Below are 20,258 nucleotides of genomic sequence, written 5' to 3'. Positions count from 1 at the left end.
CTGCTAGTTAGAAATACAAATGGCCAGAGAGTTGAGAGTTGAGCTAGAAGCTAGATGCGAGAGCTGGAAGATGGCAAGGCAGAGAGAGAATCATAGAATCATAGAGTTGGAAGAGACCACAAGGGCCATCCAGTCCAACCCCCTGCCAAGCAGGAAACACCATCAAAGCATTCTTGACATATGCCTGTCAAGCCTCTGCTTAAAGACCTCCAAAGAAGGAGACTCCACCACACTCCTTGGTAGCAAATTCCACTGCCGAACAGCTCTTACTGTCAGGAAGTTCTTCCTAATGTTTAGGTGGAATCTTCTTTCTTGTAGTTTGAATCCATTGCTCCGTGTCCGCTTCTCTGGAGCAGCAGAAAACAATCTTTCTCCCTCCTCTATATGACATCCTTTTATATATTTGAACATGGCTATCATATCACCCCTTAACCTTCTCTTCTCCAGGCTAAACATACCCAGCTCCCTAAGCCGTTCCTCATAAGGCATCATTTCCAGGCCTTTGACCATTTTGGTTGCCCTCTTCTGGACACGTTCCAGCTTGTCGTCAGTATCCTTCTTGAACTGTGGTGCCCAGAACTGGACACAGTACTCCAGGTGAGGTCTGACCAGAGCAGAATACAGTGGTACTATTACTTCCCTTGATCTAGATGCTATACTCCTATTGATGCAGCCCAGAGACCCATGTTTGATTTCTGCTGGGATCCAAGGCTGTGGCTATGGAAGAAGCAAGACCCCTCCATTTTGTCAGTTTTAAAGCCCTGAACAGTTTGGGGCCAAGCTACTCAAAGAATTGTCTGCACCCATATGAACCTACCCAGATATAAAGAACAGCCATGGAGGGGATGGTTAGGTTGCCAGGCAGAAAAGATAAAGACAAGGATTTCGGGCAGTTACAGAATTCTCTTCCTAAGGAGATACACGAGTCTTGAAAATAGTTCTGTTTTGCAGTGCTTTAATAGTTCTGTTTTGCAGTGGTTAGGCAGTTGAGGCTGCTCCATCAGTGTCCATGAGACACTGCCCCATCAATCTCTGTCTGCCTTAAGTCAGTCCCTACTCACCTGCCTTCTTACAACCAGCCCAGGAGGTGGAGCTGCCTGACAGTTTCCTTCTTAGTCTCTGTGTTGCGCTTGTAGATCTCAGCAGGGAAGAGGATGGGAACAAAACCAGAATGAGTTTGCTCTGCCTGTCATTGGCTCTGGCTGTCATTGGCTCTGGCTGTTGATCTCCTTGCTTTCCACCCTACCAGTCCCAATGTGCACCAACCATCACTAAAGTCAGGCTTGTGTTATGTTTTTCTTGCGGCTGTTTAAATTTCACGCTAAACTGACTGGCTAAATTGAAATGACGTTATTGCATTTTCACCGCTTTTTATTATTGTTCCCTGTTTCATAATTTTAATTTTGATGGAGATTTCCATCTATTTTTTTATTATCACTTTTTCACACTTTTGCCTTGGGGAAAATAATAATAATAGTAATAATTGGAAAGGTTGCTTATATACACCTACTTCTTTGGCTGCAGAGGTTCTCCCTCAGCATGTGATGGGCTGAAAGGAGCCACACAACCTCAGGGCCAAGTCTAAATGTGCAACTCCACAGCCCTCTCTTGTCTGTGTTCCTTCAGGCAAGTAACATATGAAGAAAGCTTCTGTTGTTTTAAAAATTAGAGGGTGTCTTATCACAAATTAGAGGGTGTCTAATGCATAACTTCATTTCTCCGAGGCCCAAATGGTGATGATGTACCCAATGCTGGATTTAGGGTGGGGCGGGCAGTTCCCCTTCACAGGGTGCCTGGCTGAGGAGGCACCGAAAAAGGGACACAGGATGGAAGGCGAGAGGGAGGAGGGCATGTTAAAAAGGGTGGGGCAATCAAATGTTGTCCTCACTCAAGGTACCATATTATCAAAGTCTGCCAAATTCCCTTCTTAGCTGCTTTGCCCTCTTGTCTAATCCAGGCCTGACTATTCCTGCATCATCCACATGGGAGTTTAATGTGGATTTGAAGCGACTTGTGCCTCTCTCTCTCTCTTTTTTGAGTCAATTTGTTGTGGCTTAAGAAACAAACCGAAAACCTATGTGCACGCATACACACACACACACACACACACACACACACACACACACACACACAGCGCCAAGCAGCCACCCACACACATATATAATGGTTGACAGAAATGTATGCCTGCCCAATAGCAAATGTGAAGTGAGTGGTATCATTACATCTGCAGGTGTTCTTTCATTTCCTCCTACAGTAAATATTAATAGAAAAAGCATCAAGTCACGCAATCATCTTCTATTTCGAAGCGATTAACTTTCCTGTAGTTCACTTCTGTTCTTTGGAAGGCTTGTCAAGACCTGGATCTTTGTTCAGCTGGGCATCCTTCTGAGCAAGTGAATGAAGCCAAGCTAAGAACTTTATGAAGGTAGCCATTTAGAAACTTTTAAAGGGCAATTCCATCTGATAACAGTTAGAAGTCTCGGTGCAACCTAAGTATTGTTGTTTTTAATGGGTAGGCAAAAGGAAGTCAGTCTCTCTATGTGCACTACATTGCCTTCACTCGGGGCCTGTTCCAATCTTGTTTTGTTCTACTCTGTCTGTGGCAATGGCTTGCCCCTTTCTCTGTATGTCTTTGGTCTCTTCAAATGCAAGCATGTGTGTGGTGAAAAAGCTGTCCAACGGCTGTAGCAATTTCCCCCAAACATTTCTCCCCTCCTTTTTTTAAGGGTGGGAGGAGTTGCTATGTGTGTGTTTCACTGTATCAGTTTTGTGTAGTCAATATTATACTTGAAGGCACTCTTGTGTGTCTTCACCATGTCAAGGGGAAACTCTGAAAACTGAAATGGATTCTGGCATGCTTTAAAAAAACAACAACCCCATGGAGGCATATTATTTATCACACGGGGATGCAGGAAGGCATGATATAAAGACCCCATAGTGGCCTTAATAATGCACTGCAAATTAATGTGACAACCAAGGCCTAAATCACATATGGTTATAAACTAATTGATTTCATGCAAGTATGGAAATGGTAAAAGTGGCCTCTCTTTCCCTAAAGCTGGAATGAGGAAACCAATGGCTGGCTCTAGACCAGGAAAAGTCTGAAGTTGTGTGGAATCCTGAAGGGATTTCGGCCTCCATCCAGCCTGCCACTCACTTCTGCCTCTTATTTATTGATTTAAACGCCCCACCTTTTATGTCCAAGCAGCTCAAGGTGGCATACATGGTTCTTCCCATTTCCATTTTATCTGCACAAGAACCCTGTGAGGAAGGCTAGGCTGAGAGGCAGTAACTGGCCCAAGGTCACCCAGTGAATTTCCTGGCCAAGTGGGGATTTGAACTCTGGTCTCTCGTGTCTTGGTCTGGCGCTTTAACCACCATACCACACTGACTCGACTTCCCACTGACAGCTCACAGCTCTCTGATACATGGAAGGAAAGGCAACAAGGTTGCTCATGGCTCGCTGATTCACAAAGCTAGCACAATTTCGGCAATATGTGTTGCTGAAAAAGAGAAAAATCCTACCCTTGCTCACCAAAAGTGAGGTCCCAGGTCCATACTGCTACCATACCCTCCAAGTGTCCCGATTTTCAAGGGACAGTCCTGGAATTATGAAAACCATCCTGTCTTCTGATTGGACCCCGCAATGTCCTTGTTTTTCCTACCAGTGCTGTCACCACCAAGCTCAGGGAGCAGGATGAGCTTGGCGCTGCTCCTGAACAGTGGCGGCAAGGGAGCATCCCATGCCCTCTCTATGGCGACTGCTGCTGGCCTCCTCTCTTGGGCAGCTCATAGCAGCTGTTGGAGAGTGGAGGAGGAGGAGGAAGAGGAGGAGGGGCTGCTACCCCCGGAGCCCAGCCCCACATGACAACTGTTTCTGAGGCAGGGCGCCCTGGGCGGGAAGAAAAGAAGAGCAGGGCGGACTGCAAGGAGTCTTGATTTTTTTAAATTAAAAAAAAATGCTTTCTAATCTCCGTTTCTAAAATTTATTTACTGGTGTGCGTTTTCTTTTTGTAAATCTAACAAAAAATAAAAATCAGGATTAAAGGGTTTTCTCAGGATAGTGGAGATATGCAGAACAAGGGGCACTGCACAAACCTCAGGGAAAATAAATAGCCCACAGCTTGCAGAAGACTGAAAAACATGACCTACAAAATACTGTTTCATCATCAGGATGCAAAGACAGCATGAGGATTTTGACTGGCCTCCAGCCTATAAGTATGTTTTAGACCAATTTCATAGTGTTGGATATAACCTGGTATATCTGTGAGAAGGTACTTGCATGGTAGTATGTGACAGGGACCATTGCCCATAAAACAGGACCACTATTAACACTTAGCTCGATAGGTTTCCGTCTGCTGCTCCACAGGAAGCTGTGTAAGAGTGCTGGGCTGTGCCCCCAAAAGCATTTTTTTAAAAAATGATGAAGTGCTACAACAGGAGTCCCCAAACTAAGGCCCGGGGGCTGGATGTGGCCCAATCACCTTCTAAATCCGGCCCGCAGGCAGTCTGGGAATCAGCATGTTTTTACATGAGTAGAATGTGTCCTTTTATTTAAAATGCATCTCTGGGTTATTTGTGGGGCATAGGAATTCATTCCTTCTTTTTTTTCAAAATATAGTCCGGCCCCCCACAAGGTCTGAGGGACAGCGGACCGGCCCCCAGCTGAAAAAGTTTGCTGACCCCTGCAAGAAAGAGAAGTGTGTTTCTACCATTCACACTGCAGAAACTGTCTGCAGAGAGTTGGGTGATGATGACACACAACAACATTCCACTTGGCAATAATAAATGTGCCTCTGAGTGAAGAACTACATTTTTTAAAAGTTGATTTCCATGAGAGAGAAAATTAAGAAAATGTTTAGTTTCCCAATGAAATAAGTGAGCCTAAAAAGCACATGCACTTAATATTGTAAACTGCCCTGTAGTTCTTTGATGAAGGGTGATTTAGAATTTTAATAATAATAATAATAATAATAATAATAATAATAATAATTTGAGTGGCTTAGGCCAGGAGAGGAGGGGAGGCTTAAACCAAGTCTTCCTGCTCCATCCCTCTTTGGCTCTTTGGATTAAGGAGTTTTCACTGCATAACCGCTGCCTGGCATTAGCATTCCCCATACGAATGAAAGAGAGACGATTCAGAGAGGCACTAATACGAGACGGAAGGATTGCAGACTCAGTCCAGCGTATCAATAATAATATTTAGCACTGTACAAACATCAACTAAACAAATCCTCACAACACCCCCTGTGAGGTAGGGAGGCGTTAATAGTCCCCACTGTACAGATGGAGAAACTGAGGCACAGAAAGGGTAAGTGACTTGCCCACGGGTGGTTATCGAGATGATGTCAAAATCATAATTTGGTGCTCCAGTTTGCACTGTCTGAGCTGAGACTAGTTACAATGGTCATGCTGCCTCTTTAGGTCAAAGGGACCAGGTGTGTCTTCCGAAAAATATTATTATAATTATAATATATGGGGTTGCTGCCTGTTTTAAACAACGTGTATTTGATATTAGTTAACCATTCCACAGTTTTATTCCCCAAACAATACAGTGTCCTTTCACATTCTGTTTCAGGTTCTTCCATGTCCCTAAAGCCCCACCCAGTTTTTGGACTCTATATAAAGTACTTGCTTAAAGTACATTTCTCCCCAGTGTGCTTTCATCAGAATGTATTGCCAAATAAGCCTCTGTGGGATGCGAGGCCGCTTCTTGCTGGAACGTAAAAATCTGCAAGTGTAGAAAGCTGCCCAACGGGGGTCTGGCTCTGGTGAGGCGGCTGCAGACTCTCAGCCCTCCTTGTTGCCTCTGCATTTGAGAAGAAAGGCTGGTGATCCTTCTGTTTGCTGGTGAGTGTGACAGCAGCAGCGAATGGGAAAAGCACAAGGTGGAGGAGATGGCCTTCCATCGCTCCCTTTGAACCTTTGTCCAGAAGTCCCGGAAAGCCATTGGCTGTATCGATTGTGCTTTGAGGGCTTCGATTTGTGCCGTCAAGCTGCCAAAGCCAGAACCAGGATTTTGAGTCTCTTCTTTCTAATACCAATGAACACCCCACCGCACTCCAGCTGGGATCAAAAGTAAAGCAGGAAGTTGGTGGGAAGAGACTGTCAGCTAAGGTGGAGCCATGAGAGAGGAAAAGTCCATCTGGGGAGGAAACATCCCCTCATGCAGTCCGACGCCTTCTCACAAAGCTTCTTTTTCCCTCTGGGAACATCTGCTAAGCTTCATCTCTGTCAACTGGATGTACCGCACAACGTTGGTATCTGCAGGGGGAAGAGGGTCAAAAGACACCAGCTTAGCACAGACACCAGTCATGTTAGACCAGGCATAGGCAACCTCGGCCCTCCAGATGTTTTGGGACTACAACTCCCATGATCCCTATCTAACAGGACCAGTGGTCAGGGATGATGGGAATGTAGTCCCAAGACATCTGGAGGGCCAAGGTTGCCTATGCCTGTGTTAGACCATAGTTGTTAAGTGTGAAATAGGCATCATTGAGACAGGGAAGAGGCTGGGGCGGATTGTAGCCCAAATCACCGGGAGGCCATCTGGTTGGCAAAGGCTGGTCTACATGCTGCAGGGATCACTAGCAACACCATGGCAGACATGTGGCAGGCTCTGACCCCCAGATTATCTGCTTTGTCCCATAGAACTCAACAGGAGCTGCTGAGAAGCGAGTCCATTCCAATCAGCATAACCCCACCCATTCATCTGCATAACCCCGCCTGGTTCTGTTTCTTGGACACGCTGGACTTTGCTAAGTGACTCCAGGTGGACATGTCCAAAAAGGAACTACAGCCTGAGATGTATCCTTCATAGAAGAGAGGCACTGGTGCAGAGCAGTGGGGAGGACACACACAAGCACAGCTCTGGGACTTTTTCCAGAGCAGGAGCAATGATGTCACCTGCCAGAGAGCCAGGATAATTGATGGGTCCTCTTTGCTGTGTGAAGTGAAAACGTTTGCATCTGACAGGTTAGCACGAAGGGAGCCAGAGAAGAGGGAGATCATCGAGAAAAAGCTTATGTGCCTCTTTTCCTTTCCTACTTTGAACTAGCAGTTTCAATGCTAACACTTCTTTTGTGCCATCATTTTCATTTCTAATTAAAAGCTCAAGGTTGCATTTCAGCTGGCTGAAGGTCTTTTGTTAAAGCTCACTCTGTTTAACAAGTTGAACTTATGCAGTCAGAAGTAAGCACTGCTGAGTTCAGTCAGCCTTACTCTCAGGTCGCTGTGCACGCTAGAACTTAAGAAGACACCTGCTGGATAAAAGCAGGGCTTTTTTTCCCCAGTTGGAACTCGATGGAACTCCTTTTCCAGCACCTCTCAGGGGAGCGCCATTGCCATTATTAAGAGAACAAGGAAGGCATTCCTGGAGAGTTCTGGCACCTCTTTTTCTAGAAAAATAGAATATACTGAGAAAAATAGCACTGAGTAAGAGCAAAGGTCTGAATTTTTAGATTTTGCTTGGGGCACATCTTGGAGGGCACTGTCATGATAAATCCTTGCACTTCAAATGCAACACCAGCTATTTTATCAAAAGCCTCCTTGCCATGGTCAGGCTGTGCCTCTGGGTACAAGAGGGCTGCTGCCTTTACACCTTGCTTGTGGGCCTTCTGGAAGCTTCTGGCTGGTTCACTGTTGGAAACAGGATTCTTGATGGACTTTTAGACTTGATACCGTGTTTCCCCTTTTTTAAGACACCGTCTTATAACTTTTTTCCCTCAAAAAAACACACAGTGGCTTATTTTCAGGGGGTGTCTTTTTTTTAAAAAAGTGCTGGTACTACTGGGACCCACTGGCTCAGGATGCTCGGTGCTCTCTTCTGCGCGCTGCTGGGCGCGTTGTTGGCGCTGCCAGTTCCGAGCGCCTGCAGGGTGGGGTGCGGGTGGCAGTGCTTTAAACCCCCAACCCTGTAGAAAGCAATGGAAGTTATGGACCGTAACAATCCTTAAGAGGCGCAGGTCTTAAAAAACCCCTGGTATCACCCTTGAAGCACAGCCTTCCAAAGTCAGGGGGGAAGAGGTCTGTTTAGACAAAGGAAAGGTTCGTGGGTGATTCTGCGCCCTGGGACCCACAGAGCTACTTTAAAAATCCCAACCTGGGGGGGGGTCAAATAGTGAAGCCCCATAGCCCTGTAGCAACAGAAGGCACATTCTGAAGCACCCAAGCTGTTCGGTTCCATAAAAAATCCAGGAATTGTAAAATTAACAACAATAATGGGGGGGGGCACTCTATCCAAAGAGTTAAGAAGGAATTTGAAAGTGTTGAGTTATATATGGAAAAATATGGAAAGGAAAGTTAAAGATAAAAAATAAATAATTATCGCAAGGGAAAAAATAACATCATAAAGGGTAATAATATTAAATATAAAATAGACAACACAACAGAAAAAGCAATGAGATCGCACAGGAGTGAGGGAAGTGGGGAGAGAGGGAGGGGGGTAAGGAATGGAAGGAGGCAATGGTTGGAGGAGGGTATAGGGGGATGAATTAAAGGAAAATTAAGACTGAGAAGCGCATGGTTTTTGTTTTTTAAAGATGCAAAGGCTTGCAATCAGCCAAAGTATAGAGCCCAACTTCCAGGAGACTGCGATCTACTTGCGGATTTATAAACTGGAGGTGATCTACCCCCGTTTTATTGGTGTTCAGGTCAGAGTTGTTTTTAGAGAGAGGAAATATCCCATTTTTGAGGTTAAAGTAAAAGTTCCTGACCTTTTTTTTATAATGAGGAAATGCTGCTAAAACTCCGTTCTTCATTCCACGAAGGGGAGAGGGGGCGGGGCCGGGTGCTCAAAGACAAAAGAAATGGAAAAGGAGATAGCGATCAACTGCAGCCTCCTGCAGCCGCCGGGAGAGGCAGGGGCTGCAGCCGAGTGCTGCTTCGCAAACAAACGGGGGAAAGTGCTTAGAACCCAGAGAATCCAGCTGAAAAACACGAAGCAGCAACAGCAATTGCACACACACCATCCCAAGCCAGCACAGTAACCAAGTCCCAAAAGCAAGAAAGGACTCAGCAAACACTGCTGCGGCCGGCGTTGCTGCTGCTGACTCGGGGAGCTCAGTGCTCTCTTCCACACAGCGCCTATCACTATGGCTTATTTTCGGGGTACGGTTTATATTTCTCAAATGCTTAGAAATGCTGCTATGGCTTATTTTATGACTACGCCTTAAAAAGGGGGAAACACGGTAGCCAACAGGGTTATTATTTTTTAGAAGACATCTGAAGGCAGCCCTGTTTAGGGAGGCATTTATAGTTTAATAAATTATTGTATTGTATTTTTCTGTTGGAAGCCACCCAGAGTGGCTGGGGAAACCCAGCCAGATGGGCGGGGTATAAAGAATAAATTATTATAAAATTATTCTAATACTTGCTTCACAGAATATGGCAAAAATCTCTGTCTCTGGAACTGTTTGGAATTGTGGCCTCCATTGCGTATCTTTTCTTTTCCTCTACCCATGCCCTTCTTCATCTCCCTTCTCAATTTTGCCCCCACCCATCTTGCTAGGTAAATATGAAAATCTCAGGAAGTTATGATACCACACAGATGCTGCTGCAACCTTTCAGCGTTCCCGGCCAACTGTGCCCTGTAACGTGATCACACATACAGGAAGGGTGGTTTTAATTACTGAAGTCAAGTGTGTGCAGATTCATTGTCTTAAGAAAGATGGAAACTGAGATCCTAGCAGCTAACCTTGGGGAGGGGGGAGAGACAGAAGGGAACAAGAAATCTGATTCTCCACGTGCAATCAAGGTGAGCGTCTGTGACATTTTGCAGTCTGAAGTGACAATACTGCATGATCAAAGAACTGTACCCAGGGGATCCCTTACAAGGTCTTAAAAGATCTTGGGCTACATATCCCCAATCACCTTTAAAAAAATATCTGATGACCTTTCCATTCTCAGTACCATTGTACCTTGGAAATCGAACGGAATCCGTTCTGGAAGTCCATTCGACTTCCAAAACATTTGGAATCCAAAGCACAGCTTCTGATTGGCTGCAGGAAGCTCCTGCAGCCAATTGGAAGCCACGGAAACCGCATCGGACGTTCAGCTTTCAAAAAAACTTCAAAAACTGAAACACGCATTTCCGGGTTTCAATTGTTCAGGAGCTGATTTGTTTGACAACTAAGGTGTTTGACAACCAAGGTATGACTACAGTACATAGATTTCAGACTTCACTGTTGTTTCCCTTTAATGCACCATCTCCCTCTGTCTACTGGTACTGAGAAGAGTGGCAATATACCGTAGGTCAATGCACCAAGCTGTTAACCAGAAAGTGGGCAGTTCTGGCTCACTCAGGGATGGCTGTGGGCAGGATTCCTAGATGACCTTTGGGGTCCCTTCTAACTCTACAATTCTATGATTTTATGGTCTATCTAATTCTTTCCTAGCCTCCCTTGGTGACCACCACCATCTAGTCAGCTGGATCACTGGCGCTGTTTTCTTGGTTTAAATGCTTTATCAGTTCATACAGATAAGAGGTACGGTATCATTTGTTGAACCAATAGTGCAGTCTTTGCCAACTTGACACAACTGAGGCTGAGGAAGTGGTAGCCCAAAAGACCTGTGCACATACTGAGTACATCTCTTTCCTATCTTAAGTCTCCCAGTTCTTAATGTGGGTATTGTTGTTGCACCGTTTTTTTTATTGTTTTAATTATCTGCACACCACTTCTGAGAGTCCTTGGACGGAACAGCAGGATCAAAATAAATAACATGGTGGGCAATTAGGAAAATCTGTGCATGTTTTACAAGCTCTGTGGCTAATCAGCTCCCTTCAGCACCCTTCATATTAAGGAAAGGAAACCAGATTTGACTCCTTGCTGAAAATTTGAAATATGTGGAACTACAATATAAGTCATTGTACTCCAAATGGATCTTAACCCCCAAATGGAACCAAGGTAATGAATGCAGCTTCCTCTCTTATCCTCTGTAAATTTCCTCATGACATACATTTACCATCTTGAATGTATGCCAAGTGAACATAGTGAGCATTGATTGCCTGGGCATGCTAGGAAATCACACATGCTGAAGCTTGCAGCAACCAGATACCTAAAAGTGGAGGGAGAAGGGGGAATAGATCAGCCCAATAATGTGCCAATTGGAGACCATCAGCACCCCAAAAAAGAGAAGCAGTGACCCAACACAGCACATATCCATCCACCTAGATAATTTCTCAAAGACATTCTGTTTTCAAGAGCTAGGGGCAGAATAGAAGCAAGTTAACATGCCAGAAGACACTCTCAGTGCTTGCTACCGTGTTTCTCCAAAAATAAGACACCGTCTTATATTTATTTTTCCTCAAAAACACACACGGTGGCTTATTTTCAGGGGATGTCTTATTTTTTAAAATTAAGTATGGTACAGTTTAACCTACAAGGTTAAACAGCCTATCACAATGGCTTCTTTTCGGAGAAACACGGTAGCTAAAAGTCTCTCAGGCAAGTCTTAGCACAGAATCTCAGACCTTTTTTAAAACAACAACAACAACAACAAGAACAAGAACAACAACAAAACTTATATTCTCAGAAGCAAAGTCTGGAAGATCCTGTGGGGTCTAGTCCTTCCACACCCACCTGCAAGCCCCGACCCCCACGAAAAGAAACTCTTCAATGAAATTTTGATCCAGGCATTTGAAAATCCAAAAATTTTGATTTTTGCAAACATTTCCATTGATAATAGGCCCTCTTCTCTTCTGAGGAGTTGAGTACGAATGGCTTTGCATTCAGTTGGAGTTGATAATACTGCAGCTTAACATCCCTTACCTCTTTTTCATTTGGTTAATGTCTTGCAATGCTACATTTTTTCATCAGAAAATTTGTACCATTTTATGTGTGTGCTGGGGCACCCCCAAGAGTGTTTGTTGGTCTGGGAATGTGTACTGGGAAGGCACCAGATATGACTGCAAGCACGGCAAAGTGGTCACAGCCCACATCAAATATTTTTTGATGGCCACCGACTTGGGACAGCTTTGAAAGTGGGATAGGCAGATTCCTTCGTGATAAGGCTACCAATGGCTGCTCGTCTTTTAAGGTTGTGTACTATCTCCAACATGCTTCCGAATACCAGTTGTTGGAGAAACACCAGTGGGGAGAGTTGCATCTGTGCTCCTATCCCACTTGTGGGTTTCTCTGGGATATCTGGCTGACTGCTCTGCGAACAGGATGCTAGACTAGATGTGCCTTAGGTCTGCAGGTCTTATATTCTAAAGGAGCTGACATACTTGGGAAATAAAGAATGCAAGTAAACAGTACATTGCTAAACTGCCAATAGTTCCACCCTTTCTCTGTTGCTGCCCCACATGCTTGATACAGCCTCCTTCATGATGCAACATTTCTTACTTCCTTCAGTTCCTCCTCCATACCCACCTTTTTTGTGAAGCTTTTGGTACAACCTCCTAGTTTTCATGAACCTCTGCGACCCAGCCTGTAACTAAGCCTAAGGACACGCCACTGAAATAGCTGCATATGACCCCCTTGTTTACCCCTTCCTCCTCTTCCCTCTGTTGCTTCCCATATGTCAAATTTTGAACTGTTAACTCCCTGAGGCAGGGACCCTGTCCTCTGGTATGTTTAAAAGTGCCTTGTACTCTGATGGTGACAAGAAGTAGAAGAGTAAGAAGAAGACATTATCACTGTCACATTTCTAGTAATAGTATCCTCTATTCTGCCCCTCTCCCGTACGTTCTTGGATTCCAAGTCCCATCTGCCTGGCTGGTGGTCAGGCATGGTGGGAGCAACTTATAGAGGAGGCCTTTCCTCCTTTCTGTAAATGTAGGACTGATGGTTGGGGCCAGCCTCTGCCTACCTTTCCAGAGAGGAAATTACCAGAAATGAGTTTCTTGTTAGGTTCTCTACACAGGGAAATCCTTGCAGAAGAAGAGTCAAAAGTTTCAGCTGTACCAACAGCCTAGCTCATATCAAACTGGCATGGAGTATGAGGTAAAGGTAAAGGGGCCCCTGACCATCAGGTCCAGTCGTGTCCGACTCTGGGGTTGCGGCGCTCATCTCACTCTATAGGCCGAGGGAGCCAGCATTTGTCTGCAGACAGCTTCCGGGTCATGTGGCCAGCATGACAAAGCTGCTTCTGGCGAACCAGAGCAGTGCACGGAAATGCCGTTTACCTTCCCGCCGGAGCGGTCCCTATTTATCTACTTGCATTTTGATGTGCTTTCGAACTGCTAGGTGGGCAGGAACTGGGACCGAGCAACGGGAGCTCACCCCATTGCAGGGATTCCAACCGCCGACCTTCTGATCAGCAAGCCCTAGGCTCTGTGGTTTAACCCACAGCGCCACCTGGGTCCCTATGGAGTATGAGAAGCTGCCACAACTTTTTAATGGCCTCCTGTCTTTCTTCAGATTGCCTTGTTTAATGAGGGAACTGCAGAATTACCTCAGATCCACCTCAGCTTGTTTTGTGGGTTGAGGTTAAGGGGCAGGGAGAAAAGCAATTTGGGCAGGTTAGTTTTCAGCTCTGTAAGCCTTTGGCAGGAAAATAAATAGCTTTAAGAGATTTGCTTCACCACCAGCAGGCTTTCAGAACAGAGGAGCCTTCTGTGAAGCAAACTCCTGCTGGCCATTTAAGAAATTCTTTTGTTCGGAGAAGTAATTTTCCACCGGCTTGTCCTAATGCATCCTTATTAAATAGATATACTCAGACAGCACACTCTTGGGATACTTCAAGCGTGAGGACTCACAAAAAGCTAAGGAGAAATAAATGCCACCATTTCACAGACAGAAAAACTGGGGGCAAGGAAGGCTAGAATGGTAGTTAAGAGTCATAATAAACATTTATATAACACATTACTTTTGAGAGTGCTCCAAATACCTTAGACCACCACTCCAGCCTTTTTCTAAAAAAAAGAGCTGTCACAGTTGTTCTTGGCTGCACCACTCTCCCCTCAAAATGCAGAGATCCAGGAGACATTTCCAATGTTTGGAAGACACTGACAGGTATCTTCCTCTGGCAAAGCCATGAGGGGCAACTGAATAAGGGCTAGAGGAGAGGAAGCATCCCTGTAGCCAGATAGCCAGGACCCAAATAGCTAAAGTTGGGTCAAGCAGGGCAGGACCAGGGACAGCTCCCAGCTCCTAAATTAAGGGCGGCTAAACTGTGGCAACTGGTCCTGATGTTTTTGAAAACAAAGAGGTGGGCTACCATGGTTTGTTGGCAGTTTCAGATCAGTTCTCTTTCTTTACATAAACAGGAACTCACTCTAGTTTTTAAACATTCTTCTCAAAAAATGTGGTTTCGAGGCAACTTATTTTTAAAAAGTAAACAAACATCTATGATATAAATGAATAAAAGCAGGTTGTATGCCATAAAAGGGATTCTGATGCAATGTACAATGGCTGGAAAAACTGGCCTGTATCTGAACCTTACTTGGACCTCAAGAAGAAGAATTGAGGGTAATTCAATTCTCTCCTCTCATTAGTTGTCATCTTCACGAGGCATTTCCTGGAACTAACTGAAAGGCAGAGGAGGGATGGTAGCCTCTAATCTAGCCAGGCTAGTTGAAAGGGTGTATAAACACATTGGCTGAGCATGGATAGGGTGTGCAGCTGCTCAAGCCAAATGGAAACCGCTTCAGGCAGAATGCTGCCCAAACACAACAGATGGAAACAAAATGCCTCACATGGGATATTAAGAGGACAGAGCGAGCCTAAATTTGTTGCACGTCTTGCGGAAAACGGAGCACCACGCATCTTGCATTTTTTTTGACTAAAGTAGAGACCTTGACCTCAACCCATCTGGATATTAGAGTCCCAATCTATGAGTCCTTATGAGCAGATTCTGCCCCTGCTCCATTCATTTGCCAGTCAGATGCTTGCTGGTGGCTGTTTTGATTGCGCTGATAACTGGTGGAGGTGGCACCATGAAGGTGACTCAGCACCTCTGTCCAAAAGAGGTCCCTGTGGAACACCTTCCCATCAGATGTCAAGGAAATAAACAACTATCTGACTTTTAGAAGACATCTGAAGGCAGCCCTGTTTAGATAACTTTTTAATGTTTTATTGTGTTTTTAATATTCTGTTGGGAGCTGCCCAGAGTGGTTGGGAGCTGCCCAGATGGCCCGGGGTATAAATAAATAAATAAATAAATAAATAAATAAATAATAATAATAATTACTACTTCTTCTTCTACTACTACTACTACTACTACTACTACTACCAAAATGGACTCTGCCAGCAGTCTTTAGTTGATGTGCCTGTAATGCAGCAAGGGCCGATGCATGTACTATCCTTGGTGCGGAAAGCATTTATTCTGGCAGAAAGCCAATTATTTTAAAAACATGTGCCACAGCTTAGTGGTCCCCATGACATGCATAGGTGAAGTTCCCAGGTCCATTCTTCCCCAGTCCTCCAGTACCAGGGCTGGAAAAGACCCTCTACCTGAGGCTTCAGAGCTGATGCGTCTCAGAGCTGAATGGGTTAAGAGTTGGGTTTTTGCTTTTGAGGATCAGCTTTGGAGAAAGCGCTCCATGAGGCAGGTTGAAGCCCTTCCTGCTAGCGATTCCCTTTGTGAATTGTGAGTGCTCCCAGCCATCTCTTGAAACAGCACAGGAGGCCTATCCATCATAGCCTATCTGTGCGGAGGCACCGTTATGTTGTGTGTTTCCCTGATTCTGTCATCATTAGTTGCTGAAATGGTGCAGGGAAATGCGGCATGCGATGATGTTATGACACGGGTAAATGGGGAGAGGGAGGAGAAGGAAACACATTGAAGTCTTGAGCAGCAACTCCATCCCAAGTTTAATACCTCTTCCTGACTTATGTGTGTGCTCTCTGTGGATGACAAATGTGAAAGGAGAAGAAGAGAAGTCTACTAGGATGAGAAGAGGGGAGTTTCTCCTTCTTGGGAGAAATCTTTTTTTTTAAGGGAGCACAAATTCAGATGCAACCTGACAGTGGTTCCTCCTCATTACCTGTACCTGTTGGCTGTCGAGACCTTGCTTCTTTCAAGTAGTAAAGTGCCTTGTTGTAGTCTCCCAGGTGGTAGAACGCTACGCCTGACCGATAGAGTGCCTTGAAGTTCTCTCCTTCCTTCTTCAGTACTTTCAGGCAATATTCCTTGACTCTCTCATAATTCACCAGCTCAGCTTGAAGGAGGCAGGCTACGAGAGAAGAGGAAATGAATGACAATGTTTAGAGAGCTGCTCTTTCCCCTTCTTCACCACTGCTGGGGGAAGAGCGAGCGAGAGGGGATGCGGATGACTCAGGAAATGGCACAGCCATTTAGCCTGAGCATCAAATCCAGTTTGTCAGTCCTTAATCTCAAGAGAAATGGCCTATTATTAGATATTTCAGTAAACATACATTGGTAGGTGTTGTTTTCCTTGTAAAAGAGGCAGGGATTCTCTGCGGGCTAGGAAGCAAACATTAGAAAAACAGGTGGGTGGCTTTGAATTAGCAAAGGAAAAGTGAATGTGGGCAGTGAATTGTGACCGGAAGTTTCAAAGCAAATCAAAACAAAGGGAGGACTTTAAAAAAACCAAAAACTGAACATAATAGGTTACTGAATACAAAGATACACATTATTCTTAATCTTTCTCACTCTTGTGATTTCTCTTTTGATGTTGTGGGTTATGACTAGAGAGAATTAAAAGGACGGCAACACACATGCACTAGCAATGCTGCTTCCTTATGTTATAAAGCAAAGGGGGTTTCTAAAAGGATGAGGATAGGAACCCAAAATTTGTTTATTGTTCATAGTTTGCTTTGGGCAGGTCTTATTCATGGACTGCACCTGCAGACTCACCCAACTCTCTATACCCCTCTAAAAATACCACTACATAGCACTTTAAAGTAAAGCTTTTCTCATACATTATCTTAGTATCCTTTATCCAAGTTGCCGGGACAGTATATAATATCCCCCCATATTGCAAATGAGGAGTGGACTGAATTGCCCGAGAGCTGTCTGTTAAAGTTCATGGGAGAGACAAGATTTCTCCTGGGCACTCCCAGCTCAGCCTCTGAGTCACTAAGAGGTGCTTAACAACCAGGGTGGATAAAAATCAATGATTTTTTTAAAAAAATCAAAAAAATCGGATTTTTTTGATTTAAATCGGATTTTTTTGATTTAAATCGATTTGTTTGATTTAAATTGGATTTTTTAAAATAAAATGCTTTTCGAGGAAAATATATTGCCATCCAAAGGTTATTCCATCATGAAATAAAGATTAGTTTTTTAATTATGTAGAATAAGGTTGTATATGTTTAATTTTTTGGGTAAATAAATTCCATTAATCCATTCACAATGCCATGCTCTTCCAGAGGTTTTTGTAAGATTATTGGGCAGTTTCTCTGCCTACAAGATATTATCACAGATGCTTGGTTTACTTTTGCAGTTCTCAAAACTGAATTTGACTCAACAGAGATCACATGCCTCTTCTTCACAGCAAAAATGTTATAACATGAACAGAGTTGAGAAAAAGACCTTAATCCTATTGTTCAACAAACCTATGAATACAGAAACAACCCCTTCAGTGCTAAATTTCAAGAAGTTCAGTGAATAGAGTAGAAACAATATTTTTCTGATTGTTTGGAGTGGATAGTATTTAGGTTTTTCATGTGTAGGCTGGGCTGACTGTCTAAATTTCTTAAAATATATATATTTTGTTTTTGTTTAGCCAAATTAGTTAACAAGCATGGATGTTTGTTTAAGCAAATAACATATGCTGTAATGTTATTGTTTCAGTTGAATAAATCTATATAAATTGTTATTATTAAGGTAATGATTATTTTTCTCCTTCCTAAGTACAACAGTAAAGTTGTCCAAATATGAATGATTAACCTATTAAACTGGGGATAAAAAACTAATATGAACAGTTGTTATTCTAAAAATCTTCATCTACTTGCATATTAAAGTTATACCAGCAAAAATTAGTCTTTATGTAGAAAACTATGATTTAAATCAAGCCTTGCTGACTAGTGATTTAAATCGTGATTTAAATCGTGATTTAAATCAGTTTGATTTAAATCAAATCCACCCTGTTAACAACTGCTGAAGAAGCAAACCCTCTGCTTACACAAAGTGGCAATTGCATAGCAGGAGGCTGTTTTCAGGCTTTGTGGGCAGGACTCATTGGTGGGGCTGCGGTTCAGTGCTAGAGCACACTGCATTGCATTGCAAATGCACATTTAAAGGTCCTGCCTTAGTTTGGCCCCTGAGCTGATCCAAGCAGCAGAAGACTGAGCAGAGCAAGGACCAGCAGGGGTGACACAGTCCAAATGAAGAACATCAGTGCCTGCTGGATCAGGCCAATGGCCCAACTAGTCCAGCATCCTGTTCCTGCAGTGGCCAACCAGGTGCTCGTAGGAAGTCCATGCACACAGGACCTGAGGGCAAGAGCCCGCTTGCCACCTGGGATTCCCAACAAGGATTGCCAAGGAATTGTTTTGTAAGCTTCCCATGCAGCTTTAACCCTCTCTTCTCTTGCACATCTTGTGTCCTTCGCTTCCAGTTCAGTGCAGCAAATCATGAAGCCAGCAGGGCGGGAAGCAGCTGTCTGGACTAGTTACGTCTCAGAGAAATGAGCTTTACAGACTGTATCCCTGTGGTGGTTGTGGGGAGGTGTAAACCTCTAAAACTGTGGCTGTCGTCAGAGAAGGGCACACACAGCAGATTTCCATAGCAAACTATGCTGCGGTGCAGCCTCAAAAATGATGTGCAAAATACTTCTTTTATTCACTACTATTCTCTCCTGGTTCTCAAATGCTGATTTCCTGTCCCCGCTTCTAACAGAGCTTGAAATGATCCTGCCTAGGCTTCCTCTCCCCCTCCCTCTCTCAACACTTTTGAGCGTTTAAAGTGTGAATTTCATGCTAGAGCCCTTGACAGCTCGGCGAATGCTGTTCTATATTTATGTGTCGAATAACAGGTACAGCACTGGCAGCAGCTGCCCTTGAGGTATCCAAGAGGCCCGTCCAACAGCACTGGAGAGCAATCCCTCGGCACGGGATAGTCTCGGAACAGTGCCGGAGGGTCCCAGAGAAAGCAAACTTATACGAAGTGTGAAAGGTGAAGAAAGGCAGTGCTACAGGCATCAACATGTTTAGCGTTAATTATCTGACAGGTAGCTACCAAGTCAGGACATCAGTCAGTTGAGCTCAGGGTTGTCTGCATTTAGGATGCAGAACCTGGTGGCCTCCAGATGTGGCTGGATGGCAACTCCCACCACCCCTGCCACTGGCCATCCTGGCTGGGGCTGATGGGAGTTAGAGTCCCAACAACATCTGCAGGGGCCACAGGTCCCTCACCCGCAGCCCATGGACAGCAGCTGTCCAGGGTTTCAGACAGCAGCTGTTCAGGGTTTCTCCAGTCCTACCTGGAGATGGCTGGGCTTGAACCTGTGAGTGTTTGCATGCAAATGACATGCTCTGCCACTGAGCTACACCCCTTCCCTTACAGCAAAGGCCTACAAGTCCCATCAAGCTCAGCCAGCAAGCCAGTAAAGGATGATGGGAGCTGTAGCCCAACGACATCTGCCGGCCAACCCCTGCCTTATAGAGTACTGCATTATACTGAGCAGCTGCTCAATCCTAGCAACTCTGTCAGATCTTCACTGATGAGGATTTGCCAATTCCCCTGAAGAGAGCCTGGGCTTCAGTGTTAGAAAGGTGACAGGCCAAGCTTATTGATCCCACATCACTGTTCTGATTTTGGGTGTGAGAGGCCCAAGCAGGAAGGCTACTTTTTGGAAATGCAACTGAGAGTAAAGAGGGCTGGGCTACATGTCTCAATGGTCTGACTTTAGCGTAAGGCAGCTCCCAGTGTTCATCTGATAGCTATATCACACTTAGGCCACGGCTAGGGAATCTTTCCCAGCTTGAGGTGCTTTATTCTGCCATGGGGAACCTTTCAGGGGCCACATGCCAGGGGTTGGAAGGGCCAGAGGTAAAAGTGAGTGATGCAATGGACACAAATTTTAACCTTTACAGGGTAGGCTACATTTCAGTCACACACACCTCTCTCTCTCTCTCTCTGTCACACACACACACACCCTTCTCTATCCAGGAAGCAAGAAGCATCATCACAAGGACCCATTCCAGCCAAGCAAAAACAGTCAAAGAGAATGTAGAGCAGATTCGGTGGAAGGTGTAGTTTGGGAAGGGAGCATGGCTTAGGGAGAGTCCCAGGGGCCACACTGCCTCAGGCCACAGGCCTGAGGTTCCTCACCCCTAAGTCTATAGGCATCCTTTCCCACATTGACCCAGTGCTGTCAACATTCCTTAAAAAGATCCTTTGCATCGCTG

General features: G+C 44.7%; 2 protein-coding genes across 11 annotated transcripts in view; one reads left to right on the top strand and one right to left on the bottom strand.

The window, feature by feature from the left end:
• Positions 1-13,849, top strand: part of MAP3K9 (mitogen-activated protein kinase kinase kinase 9) — a 67,729-nt gene extending 53,880 nt beyond the window's left edge. For 5 of the 9 annotated variants that reach the window (XR_015950123.1, XR_015950122.1, XR_015950121.1 and 2 more), the window contains exons 12-13: positions 5,579-7,681; positions 9,193-13,849. The gene's annotated coding sequence lies outside the window, so the exon portion shown is untranslated. The remainder of the gene's footprint in view (positions 1-5,578; positions 7,682-9,192) is intronic. The other 4 variants (XR_015950125.1, XR_015950124.1, XR_015950120.1 and 1 more) reach the window with 2 other exon arrangements.
• The window catches only part of TTC9 (tetratricopeptide repeat domain 9), a 31,620-nt gene continuing 16,542 nt past the window's right edge, over positions 5,181-20,258 (bottom strand). Inside the window, exons 2-3 of one of the 2 annotated variants that reach the window (XM_035097464.3) lie at positions 15,929-16,117; positions 5,181-6,264 (exon numbers count right to left, since the gene is read on the bottom strand). In XM_035097464.3, coding sequence (XP_034953355.3) covers positions 6,185-6,264; positions 15,929-16,117 — 269 coding nt within the window. In that variant the 3' untranslated portion in view covers positions 5,181-6,184. The remainder of the gene's footprint in view (positions 6,265-15,928; positions 16,118-20,258) is intronic. The other variant, XM_060273742.2, reaches the window with a different exon arrangement.

Source organism: Zootoca vivipara, chromosome 1 (assembly GCF_965207765.1).
Source record: "Zootoca vivipara chromosome 1, rZooViv2.hap1.1, whole genome shotgun sequence".
Classification (NCBI taxonomy): domain Eukaryota; kingdom Metazoa; phylum Chordata; class Lepidosauria; order Squamata; family Lacertidae; genus Zootoca; species Zootoca vivipara.
This window is presented reverse-complemented; position numbering and strand designations above follow the sequence as displayed.